General features: G+C 40.3%; 1 protein-coding gene across 1 annotated transcript in view; it reads left to right on the top strand.

Moving 5' to 3' along the window:
* Positions 1-12,684, top strand: part of DZANK1 (double zinc ribbon and ankyrin repeat domains 1) — an 86,839-nt gene that overhangs the window by 42,597 nt on the left and 31,558 nt on the right. Inside the window, exons 10-13 of the mRNA XM_037732854.1 lie at positions 2,170-2,262; positions 8,153-8,275; positions 9,167-9,331; positions 10,580-10,784. Of these exons, the coding sequence (XP_037588782.1) occupies positions 2,170-2,262; positions 8,153-8,275; positions 9,167-9,331; positions 10,580-10,784 (586 nt within the window). The remainder of the gene's footprint in view (positions 1-2,169; positions 2,263-8,152; positions 8,276-9,166; positions 9,332-10,579; positions 10,785-12,684) is intronic.

Raw genomic sequence — 12,684 nt, forward strand, 5'->3', positions numbered from 1 at the left:
GCTCTAAAAATAAAGTTAAAAGTTGATTAATTAAAAATTTAAAAACAAAAAGTGTTTTGTAAGGCAGGGTGGGGAATGGGCAGAGTATGCATTGGGCAAATATATGAGATGCAGTTTTGGATTATGAGCCCTGCAAGGTGAGGTCTTTATTTTTTATTTTATTTTTATTTTTTATTTTTATTTTTATTTTTTTTTTTTTGAGACAGAGTTTCACTCTTGTTACCCAGGCTAGAGTGCAATGGCGCGATCTCGGCTCACCGCAACCTCCGCCTCCTGGGTTCAGGCAATTCTCCTGCTTCAGCCTCCTGAGTAGCTGGGATTACAGGCACGCACCACCATGCCCAGCTAATTTTTTGTATTTTTAGTAGAGACGGGGTTTCACCATGTTGACCAGGATGGTCTCGATCTCTTGACCTCGTGATCCACCCGCCTCGGCCTCCCAAAGTGCTGGGATTACAGGCACGCACCACCATGCCCAGCTAATTTTTTGTATTTTTAGTAGAGACGGGTTTTCACCGTGTTGACCAGGATGGTCTTGATCTCTTGACCTCGTGATCCACCTGCCTCGGCCTCCCAAAGTGCTGGGATTACAGGCTTGAGCCACCGCACCCGGCCAAGGTGAGGTCTTAAAGGAAGCCATTGGACTTGAGAAGTAAGCAGTTTTAGTTGTTCTCCAGTTTTCTCTTCTAGAGAAAGTGTTTTCTGCAGCACACAGCAAGATTACTTTTATTTGATCTCAGGATTTTTTAACATGGAGACAGGAAATTTGTCTCATTTCTCTGTGTTTTACCAGACCTTTCCTGAAGCAACATCTTCAGGAAAGTCATAGCCCTAAATCTCGTGCATAAAGGCTGGCCAATTGCAGATTATGTTGTGGTAACTTTAAATAGCTTTGAAGAATGTTGGCCCCAGGGAGTGTCAGGAACCATTGAGAGCAAGACTGTGATTCTCTGCCATTTTGAATAGCAGTCAGTTGGCCTCTGCCCTTTAGGAGTTGTTTAGATTGGGAACTGTGGTTTTCTGAGTTGGCTCAGTTCCTAGGAAAACTTTGGAATCTTCCACTAAAATGGAATTAACCAGGCTTTGAAAGGCTAGGACTTCATGGAGCTACCTGGTGGTATTGGAAATAAAACCCTGGGAGTTGGGCTTTCTTTTTCTTGGTCATCCACTTTACCTGTACCAGCTTCTGAACACACTGTTTGATTTATTAGTTTCAGGACACCTAGGGACCACAGTGCTGGACTAGGAAGGAATACTTGAGCACTACTGGTCATTGACAATTGAAAAAGATTATATCCTGAGAGAATAGAGTGGTCAGTAACGAAACAGTTGTTAGCAAACCTCTGATAGCTGAACGCTTGACTATTTTTACCATCATTTCTTTGTCTTTTGTTTTTCTCTGTGTTGCGACTTAACCCCAGGGTCCTGACTTAGAAAGCTGTACTTAACGACTCTCTTTCTTAGGCAATCTTTCCACTTCGTCCTAAGTAAAAACTACAGAGCAAACCTAAATTCATATTTAACATGAAGCCCCAGAAGATAAATCCCAGTTCAAGAACCAGATTACTTGTAAACACACAGATAATCCCTTGCTGGTCTAGGGTCTTTCTGTTTACTGCTTAAGCCATAAAATGGAGTGTCTACTCAGTGTCATGGTTTTCACACTGGAGAAACACACACACACACACACACACACACACACACACACACCACACACACACAACCTTACACATAACCAGTGCAGAATTTCCAACTTGCCTTCTGAAGACCACATGAATACTCATTTCAATGTGTGTGTTTGTTTCTTTGGTGTTTTGTTTCTTTTAAAACTACATTCAGGCTGGGTATGGGGTCTCATACCTGAAATTCCAGTACTTTAGGAAGCTGAAGTAGGAAGATCACTTGAGGCCAGGAGTTGGAGACCAGGCTGGGCAACATGGTCAAATCCCATCTCTATAAAAACAAATGGAAACAAACAAACAAACAAACAAAAAAACTATAGATATTTGTCTGACACTATTTACAGTAACTCCTAAACCAATCCAATATTCAGGCTCTGGATGCGGTGAGGGTCTGTAGCTGAATGACTGACAGAAGAGACTGCTTGATGATTTCTTTGCACAGTTGTTTGCTCTGAGGAACATGTATTTCTTATTTTTTGTTGTGAAGGAGAAGGTAATTTGCCGGGCCTGTGGTACAGGAAATCCTGCTCACCTGAGATACTGTGTCACATGTGAGGGGGCCCTGCCTTCATCACAAGAGGTAGGTTGACTGCATGTGCCGACCCTATATTTAGTGGCTACTAAATTCAATGTTAATGGTAATAGAGAAACAGAATCTGCCCAGGGGATTGGGGAGAGAGACCAAGAAAAGCTTCTCATGGTAAACTGAAAGCAAGATTTCTATATGTGGAGAGAACTTGATATATTCATCAATACAGAATTGTTTGCAAAGTCTTAACTTCAAGAGGATTCAGTAAAAGCAATTATTTCTTATGATTTTGTTGAATAACTTTGCATGGGAGGCTGGCATTAGCCTGCGGGAAGTGAACTCATTCACATTTCATTTACAGACAGGTATGTCTTTGTCATCCCCACCCCCTCCCCCCTACACCCCATGGTCCACTGTCTTTGTTGACTCTATATGCACACTGCTTTTTGAAATTGAGAACATCGTAGCCACCTATTTCTTGGGTTTCCTACAAGCCCGTTTTGAATATTGAAATGAAGGAATAGGAGTATATGCACTTTAAATACAGTGAATAAGTTCAGTTTAGATGATCTATTTTGTTTATAAAATGTTTCTGATGAAAATTAAAATTACTTCCAGGTGACTCTTGTCTTGTACCACGAAAAAGTTGTCATTTACTAGCCAACTTAGAAGAAAAAACTTGCTTCTTTTGGGTTGCTATATATGTTTTTGACTGTTTGTGGAGTTTGTTCTCATCTCAGAGAGATTCCTCATGAAACTGGACAGTGCAGTTAGTATGGTCTACAGCCGCAGTCTGCAGCCTTTTTGGCACCAGGGACCGGTTTTGTAGAAGACAATTTTTTCATGGACATGGTGGGGGAATGGATTCAGGATGAAACTGTTCCTCCTCAAATCATTAGTCATAAGTTAGATTCTCATAAGGAACGCACAACCTAGATCCCTCATGCACGATTCACAGTAGGGTTTGCGCTCCCGTGGGAATCGGATGCTGCCGCTGATCTGACAGGAGGTGGAGCACTCACCTCCTGCTGTGTGGCCCAGTTCCTAACAAGCCACGGATCCTTACACGTCCATGGCCCGGGGATCGGGGACCACTAGTCTACATGATTAGTAGCAAATGGGTGTGTACTCATTTTTTCCTAAGCATCATCAACTAGGTGGCTAACAACAACGGAAATCTATTGTCTGACATCTCTGAAGACCAGAAGTCTAAAATCAAGGTGTTAGCAGGGCCACGCTCCCTCTGAAGGTGCTAGGGAATGAACTCTTCCATCCTCTCTCCCAGCTTCTGGTAGCCTCAAGCTTCCCTTGGCTTCTAGATGCAGCACTCCAGTCTCTGCCTTTGCCATCCCATGGACCTCTCCCCGTGTGTCTGCCTGTGTGTGTGTGCCTCTGTGTCCAGATTTCCCTTTTTCATAAGGACACCAGTCACACTGGATTCGGATCCACCCTAATGACCACACTTTAACTTGATTACTTCTGTACAGACCATTTTCCAAATAAGATCCCATTCTGGGGTACTGGAGGTTAGGACTCCAACATGTCATTATCTGTGCAGACAGAATTCAACTCATAACTGTTGAGTTGGACAAGATACCTTTTAACATCGCCTAATCACTGACAGTCTACGAATAGTTGATTTGAAGGAATTCCTCTTGTTTCCAGTTTTATTGAGACATAATTTATATGCAATAAAATTCACCTAGTTTAATTGTGCAGTTTGGTGAATGTTGGTAATTTTCAGCCATTTTCACCACCACCACAATGAAGATATTCTCAAAGAGTATTTTTGATGGATATATATAATTCTAGGCTGACAGTTAATATTCTTTCTGAAATTTAAAGCTGTTCCACGCTTTTCTGGCCTCCATGCTTTCAGCTCAAAAGTCAGATGTAAATCAAACTGACATTTTCACATATGGGATGTGTTATTTTTCTCCCGCTGCTTTTATTAAGATTTGCTCTTTAGTGATGGTTTTTAGCAATTTGGCTATAATATACCTTAGTGTGAAGTTATTCTGGTTGGTGTTCATTTAGAATCTTGTAACTGTAAATTTCTGTCTTTCATCAGATTTGGGAATTGTTTGGCCATGATTTCTTGATTTTTCTGCTCCATTCATTTTCTACTGTCCATCTCAAGTCCGTATACACATCTGTTGAATTGATATTCTCTAATAGGTCCCTGAGGACCTTTTTTTTAGATGGAGTCTTGCTCTGTCACCCAGGCTGGAGTGCAGTGCTGCAATCTCAGCTCACTGCAGCCTCCACCTCCTGGGTTCAAGTGATGCTCCTGCCTCAGCCTCCTGAGTAGCTGGAATTACAGTTGTATACTACCAAGCCTGGCTAGTTTTTGTATTTTCAGTAGAAACGAGGTTTCACCATGTTGTCCAGGCTGATCTCGAATTCCTGACCTCAGTTAAACTGCCCACCTTGGCCTCTCAAAGTGCTGGGATTACAGGCATGAGCCACTGCACTGGGCCTGTTCATTTTTAAAAAATCTTTTTTTCTTTTCACACTGTATGATTTCTGTTGATCTATCTTCCAGTTCACTTACACTTTCCTTTACCATATCCTTTTAGATATTAAGTACATCTAGTAAATATTTTATTTAAAATATTATCTTTTTCTGTTCCAGAATTCTCACCTGTTTCTGTTTTTTATGTTTCTATTTCTTTGTTGAGATTTCCTCTTTTTATTTATTGTGGACAGTGTATATGCTTTAAATTTCTGGTTTGCTTCTTCTAACATCTGATTCATCTTAGGGTCAAACTCAGTTGGTTTTCTTTTTATGTGTGAAGCAGTAGTTCTAGTTCCTTCCAGGCAGCACATTCCCCAAAAGCAAGCATACATATTATTGCCTGTTAAAGCAAAGCAAGCAAACAACAGCAACACTCCCAGAGTAACAGAATCCAGAAAGTACCACAGCCAAACATTCATAATGCTAGGCTACAGTTTAAAATTCCTCAACATACTAAATGCCAAGAAAAAAGTTTGAGGCGAGGAGGGATAGAAAGTTTGGTCTCCATTCAGATATTTTGTCTTTAGCTTAGCTGCTTCAAGCCCATTCTGTACATATGTTGTTCAGGGGTTGGTAAGAGATCTGAATACACAGAGAAGATCCCTTCTCTTCTTTCTTTCTAGGAGCTCCCTACTTCTTCAGCCTCCAAATATTCCCCAGCTTCAGTTTTCTGGTTCTCTTGGCCAGAAATACTGCCTTGTGCCCCCCACTTCACATGCGCTATGTAGACTGCCCTTAGTTCCAGGGTGAAAGCCGTGAAGATGGGAACTGACTTTGTGTAACTCCCCCACTTCTTGTGTGTTCTTGCTGCAAGTGTATCTGCCTCTGTTCATTCTCCACTGCCTTCATATATTATCAGCAGATTTTTTTTATCTTGAAATAGAGTCATGCTCTGTTGCCCAGGCTGGAGTGCAATGATGTGATCTTGGTTCACTGCAACCTCCACCACCTGGGTTCAAGAGATTCTCATGCCTCAGCCTCCCAAGTGGCTAGGATTACAGGCGTTCACCACCACGCCTGGCTAATGTTTGTATTTTTAGAGACGGGGTTTCACCATGTTGACCAGGCTGGTCTCGACCTCTTGACCGCCAGTGATCCTGGCCTATTGTCAGCAGATTTTATAGTTCTTTTCTATGTGGGAGTCATTTGTTATGGTCTTAGGTTACCATTGCCAGAAGGAAAAATCTGTAGTTTTTTTTTTTAAAGATGATTTCTGTTGCATATGATGTGTTTCATAACTGAGACTAAAAACAAACTAACAAGGTGGTGAATTTAATCAGAAAACGCATCTATTTTCAAATCAAAGCTGGTGTAATTTTAGGATTGTTAGTTATTGAGAGTCATCTGTTAATGTGGTTTCAGACTTGATATTACTCTCTAATCATAAAATGACACTCTATAATTTTTTCCAAGGCACCAGAGAGGGTAATAGTGAGATAGGGAAAGTGTAAAACTAGAAAACAATAGAACTGGAAATCTTGATATATTCTTACCGATAGATTTAAGTAAATTGCCAGCAAAAGATTTTCTCATTCTTTCCTCAGGCATTCAGTACTTCTTATGTAAATAATAAAACCATTTAAATCGTTAACTGTCAGTGATATAAGTGTTTCTAGGTCTCATCTATCAACAAAACTATTTTCAGAATAATCCCCAAATTGAATTCTTTCTAAAAATTGTATTTCTATCTGAATGGTATATCAGAGCTTAGATGTCACAAGGATAGTATTTATCTCTGTAGTCCATAGAAGTAACAATGCATGTTCATTCTGATAGCTTTATGTCTTTTCTTTGTTTAGCAGCATTAATATGATGGGGTAAGATAACTTTTCTTTCTTTTCTCTTTTTTTTTGTTTTTTTGATCAGTAAGACTATCAGAAAGATAACTTTTCTTTCTTTAAAGCAATGTTATATTTAATAGCTACTTAAACAGTCAGTACATTTCAATGAAAAGTCTGAAGGCTTTGTATTTAGAAGCCCAGGCCAGCAAGCTTTATACCAAAGTCTTGTTTTAAGAATAGGATAATTGAAATGTAAGTTCTGAAGCAAAAGTTTGCAGAGAATTTATCTTTGATTTACCTGAAGGACTTTCCCTCTAATTACGCAGAAATCAGGGCAAGCACACACAAAGAAAGCCTCTGTTCTCGGGTGTCTGTGGATGCTGGGGCTGATGTGGTCTCTCTTAGAATAGGTTTCTATTCTAGATAACAGAGCTGGCCCTGAAGCAAAATGGAATACAGGTGGGCAAATAGAGTGAACTAAAATGTGTGTCTTTGAGGGAAAAGTGCCCTTAGCAAATGTTTTCCCTGGTGTGTGCATTCTTAGTATTGTGCGGGGCATATGTGGTAATACACGCATTCAGTTACCAATTAAATCAGCCATTGACTCAGTAAAACTATTTGAGTGATTCCCCTGTGCCAGGGTACCAGGACTGTCCTCGTTGGGGGAATAAAAGTGAAACTATAGTGCTTTCTCCTCTAGAAATCAGGATCTAGCGGAAAGCAAGGTGGGAAGGGAAGGCAGCTGGCCGGTGCAGCTTGGCTCTGTGCTGAGCATTCCTGTCCACTTAACTGTCGGTAATCGTCTGAACCCCTGCAGACCTGGGAGGAAGCTATTCTATTGAAGAGGCTGTATGGCGTCAGGGAGAGAAGCCAGGCTTTAGAGTCACATGGCTCTAATCGTGTGTCTCACCCTCTCTGTGTCCCCGTGCTCTCCCTCTGTAAGATGGGGACAGTGACGGCACCCACCTCCCAGGTCCGCCGTGGGACTGATGCGAGGGTGCGGGGCAGTGTGGGAATGGAGTCTGCACATGGTGGGTGGTCAGGTAGCAGCCACTGTGCTGTCACCTCCATTTGGGAAGTGAGCAAGTCTTTTACCAAGCAATGGTGAGGAAGCAACAAGAACACATTTGAATCTAGGTTTACCTAACGTAGTCCCTGGAATTCTCACGAAACAATTCTGCCTCCGTCCCCAATATAAAATAATTCTTCCCATGTGTCAAGAGTGGGAAATCAAGTCACATTTTTCTATGGAAACCAGAACTCCGAAGGATAGAAGATGAGCCTTAATCATGGCCCCTCAGGTAGCTCAGCTCTCTTCTTCCTTCATTAATATTGTTCTCTTAAATCAACAGTAGGCCTTGCTGTCCTTGATATTAAAGATATTGAAAAATGCTAAGATGTGTGAGGCACCAGTTTCATTGACTTTCTGTGATCTCTATGAAGGAATGTGTGCTCTATGTACTAATTTATTCGTTGGTGAAACCCATCATAGCTGTACTCCTTTGGGCAAAAAAAAAAAAAAAAAAGAGAGACAGTATTTCCAGGGCTTATATTATCTCAGGGCTTTTTATCTTTTTTGAATTGGGAGGGGGATTAGAGAATATAGTATTGATCTGCCTTTAAATGACATTTCATACACCAGTCGCTGTGCAGTGGGGATAAAGCCCCTCCTCCGCCCACTCAGAAAGGGGGGACCATTTCCTGCTCCAGATGTGGTCGCTGGAATCTCTGGGAGGCGTCCTTCTGCGGCTGGTGTGGCGCCATGGTGGGTATTTTATTTTATTTATTTTTATTATTTTTTATTTTTTTTAATCAAGAGACCTTCAAAGCTACTACAAATCAACATGGTGGGTATTTTAAAACTGATGTTCTGTATACTGAGCACCTCGCCACTGGCCTGGAGAGAGCCAGGCAAATCTTCCATGGCCTTGCAGAAATCATTTCTTGTGATTTCGCTACTGCACGTATAATCTAAGAATCTGGAGATAGAGGTAATTATCTTACGTTGAGAGCCATCTCTCATGACTGTTTTGATTTGTATTTCTTTGAGGTTAAACCTTTTCACTCATTTATTGACTACTGGCGTTTTTTAAAATGAGTTCTGTCTGCTTGCCTTTATAATAAAACACTCAAGACTATGTATTTATTCATTTATCTAAGTATTGTATGCAAATAATAAAAAAGTTTTCGAGTGAAGTGTTAGTTTCCTTTCTCATCTAAGTCCCAGATTTCTCCTCTCAGAAGCAATTGCCAATACCCAGTTCTGGAGATGCTCTTTCAGCTATTCAATGCATGTATAAGTAAACTGGTGCTATGAACACTGATCCAATTATTTTCACTTAGCAACGTATCTTGTTAGTAACCTCCTCATTCTTTTCAGTGGCTTCATAATCCATTGTTTGTATGTATGTACTGTGATCTATTTAGGCCATCCCTATTGCTGGATATTTGTGTTGTTTTCAGTGATTTCTTTAAAATCACAGTGCTTTAGGGGTTGACCTGGAGTACACTTATTTCTCTGCTTGTCCCTCTGTGGGACAAATTCTGGAAGGTAGAATGGCTGGATCAGAGAGTGTGTTATTTCATATGGTATGAGAATCATTTACATAAGGACATTTTAACTCTAATTTTCATAAAGACATTTTCTGTCCTCTAGCTTGGCATTCCTGCTGGCTGCTCTGTTTGCCCTAAATGTGGGGCCAGCAATCACCTGTCTGCCCGATTCTGTGGCTCCTGTGGTATTTGTGTGAAGTCCTGGGTGAGGCTCAGCATGGACAGAGGCCTGGCTCTAGCTGCTGAGGAGCCTCGCCCTTTTTCCGAGGTAAGGCCTCCCCTGTAGTAAGAACTGGTATCCGGGAAAAGGTTGTAACTCTGAATGTGTGTCCTCTACCCTGTGAATCAACCCAGGGAAGAGACCCAAAATATTGAGAACTTTCACATGGAATTTCAACTGGGTGTGTAAATAAATGCAGTCGATTTAGATTTTAAACACTCAAATGATTTCTTCAGAAATCAAAGATCTAAATGGGCATATTTGTGTGCAGTAAATTGAGGTCCGTGTCGTTACATTTGCAAGGCCGTGGACATAATGCCACTTTAGAATGCACTTCTCTTGAATTTCTTGCGAAGCATTCTGAGAACTTTTCCTTCCCCTTTTTTTATATTTTAGAAAACTTAGGTATATAAAATTGCTTTTGTGATTTATAACAGCTGGGCATAATTTGAGGAAAGTCTCACCAGGTTATTTTCAGAAGTACTTAAGCTCTAAAACTGGCTTGGTGTTAGATTTTTGTAATTTTATGAATTTCTCTAAGCTGGATAAAGACTTTTCATGTTTCTTCTTATCTCTTCATTATAAGAAGTTAAAGATTGATAATTACTAGAGGATACACTCAGCACTTTGTATACAGTTTTAGGGAATTCATGGCTTCTTGACCCAGTTTGAAAGATTTAAATCTTGGACTGCCACTAGCCCTTATTCCTTTGTGCAAATGAAACAAAGGTGTTCTTTTCTTAAGACACATGACTGCCATCTGTTGGTAATGGCTTGTAATATACTGGTTTCTGTACTAGAAAAATTATTCTAATACATGTGCAGATATATGATGTTTACCATTTGAATGGTACTACTTTCAATGCAGTGACTGTGTGCAGTGCACAACCCACACAACCTTACATGGTAGTCCTCTCAGGTCCTCAGGTTCAGATGCAAGAGAGTATATTAGCGGAAATGTTGGTGATCAGTAGCTGTGTATGAGTGGTGAAATCTGTGCTCTATTGCATTATAGAGCTGACAAGGATAGGTATGTTCCAGGCGTCATGCAGGCCAGCAAACATCCCTTGATTTGCTGAATTTTAGATAATAAATGGCTACTCATGGATCAGGCTGGGAGGTGCTGGGAAAGACAGGAGCAAAGAACATGAGGCAAAAGCTGGAAACCCTTTTAGCTCAAAGTACAGTTTTTTTGAGATACATTTTATTCCTATTAGAATTGTTTTCTATAAGTAAAATGGAAGATTGATTAAATTATATTCTAATTTAAAAAAATGTTTTCTGCCTCACTTATAGCCCCGATGTGCCTGGCAGTCTCTGATTCCTTTGCCCAGATCTGATGCTGGGACTAAGAGGGACATAGGCACACAGACTGTGGGCCTGTTCTACCCATCCAGCAAGCTGCTAGCAAAAAAGGAACTGGAAATAGTCTCTCAAAAACAGAGGCAGGAGAAAATGAGTGACCACAAACCCCTTCTCACAGCCATCAGCCCAGGAAGAGGTAAGGGGGAGGATGCCCTTTCTTCTGGTTGGGAGGGAATTCACTCTTTCTCTGAAAGGATATTTCATTTTCTCTTCCTGTTAGATTTATTTTTATGTGTAAGAAGTAAGTTTCTTTTTTCTCCAAGTAATTTTCTTTGTGTGAAAAAGAAGCTCTTCCTGTCAGCTCCTCCTTAAACCTTCAGTACTCTGATGTTTTAGCTCACAGCCCTGTTGTCTAGCTCCTCAGTCACATGGCGCACGTGGGTTTCTTTTGTCATGGTAGACATGTTATTAGTGTGCAGTGCTATTGCTATCTGCCATTATCCCTTTTTTTATTGTGGTAAAATTTATATAACATAAAATTCACCATTTTGACTATTTATAAGTATATAATTTGGGCGAGGTGTGGTGACTCATGCCTGCAATATCAGCACTTTGGGAGGCCAAGTCTGGAGGATCCCTTGAGTCTAGGAGTTTGAGACCAGTCTGGGCAACAAAGTGAGACCCTGTCTCTACATTTTTTTTTTTAAGCAGTCAGGTGTGGTGGTGCATGCCTGTGGTCCCCAGCTAGCTGCTTCAAAATTCACTTTGAAACTTCATCTCCATTGTGGTGGTATTAAGCAGTGGGACCTTTTGGAAATTGATCATGAGGATGGAGCCCTCGTGATAAACCTTATGAAAGGACTGGAGGGAACGAGCTAAGACCCCTTTTTGTCCTTTGGCCATTCCTCCATGTGAGGACACAGCATTCCCCTCCTTTGGAGGATACAGCAACAAGGCACCATCTTAGAAGAAGAGAGACCAGGCCCTTGCCAGATACCTAATCTGCAGGGACCTTTATTTTGGACTTCTAGCCTCTAGAACTGTGAGAAATAAATTCCTCTTCTTTATAAATTATCCAGTCTCAGATATTTTGTTTATAGTAGCACAAATGGACTAATACAGTTTGCTAGTATTTTATTGAAGACTTTTTTGTCTATATTTTTAAGAGATAATAGTCTGCAGTTTTCTTTTCTTTTTACTGTCTGATTTTGGTATCAGGATAATGGTAGCCTTATAGAAACACTTCTCTTTTTTTTTGTATATGTGCTGCTGAGGTGAGCACTACTTCTTTTTTTGTGAAGTGATTATGAAGAATTGGTACTAACTATTATTTAAATTTTGGTAAATTACCTGTGAATCTATCCGGACCTGAGGTTTGTCTAGTGGGCACTTCTGATTACTCTTTACTTTTTATAGGTCTATTCAGATTTTCAGTTCAATCAGTTTTGGTAGTTTGTGTTTTTCTAGATATTTATCTGTTTCATCTGATTAATTTATTAGCATACAGTTGTTTGTGATACTCTTTTATAATCTTTTTTATTTCGGTAAAATTGGTGATAACATCTCTTATTTCTAATTCTAGTAACTTGAGATGTCACTTTTTTTGGTCAATCTTGCTAACGGTTTGTCAATTTCATTGATCTTTTCCCAGAACCAACTTTTGATTTTATTGATTTTGTATTATTTTTATATTCTGTATTTCATTAAATTCGGCTCTAATCCTGATTTCCTTCTTTCTTCTTAATTTAAGTTGACTTTGTTATTTCTCTGGCTTCTTAAGGCCAAAGATTAGGGTGATGATTTGGAGCTCTTTCTTCTTAATATGAGCATTTGCTGCTATAAATTTCTGTTTGAGCTTTGCTTTCACTGCGTCCCATAAGTTTGGTGTACCTTCATTCCTTTTTTTCTTTTTTACTTTTTCTTTTTTGAGATAGAGTCTCGCTTCGTCGCCCAGGCTGAGTACAGTGGCACAATCATGGCACTCCACAGCCTTGACCTCCTGGGCTCCAGTGATCCTCTCACCTCAATCTCCTGAGTAGCTGGGAGCACAGGCGCAAGCCACCACACCTGGCTAATTGTTTTTTTTTTTTTTTTTT

The sequence above is a fragment of the Cebus imitator genome, unplaced genomic scaffold, assembly GCF_001604975.1.
Source record: "Cebus imitator isolate Cc_AM_T3 unplaced genomic scaffold, Cebus_imitator-1.0 Scaffold475, whole genome shotgun sequence".
Lineage (NCBI taxonomy): Eukaryota > Metazoa > Chordata > Mammalia > Primates > Cebidae > Cebus > Cebus imitator.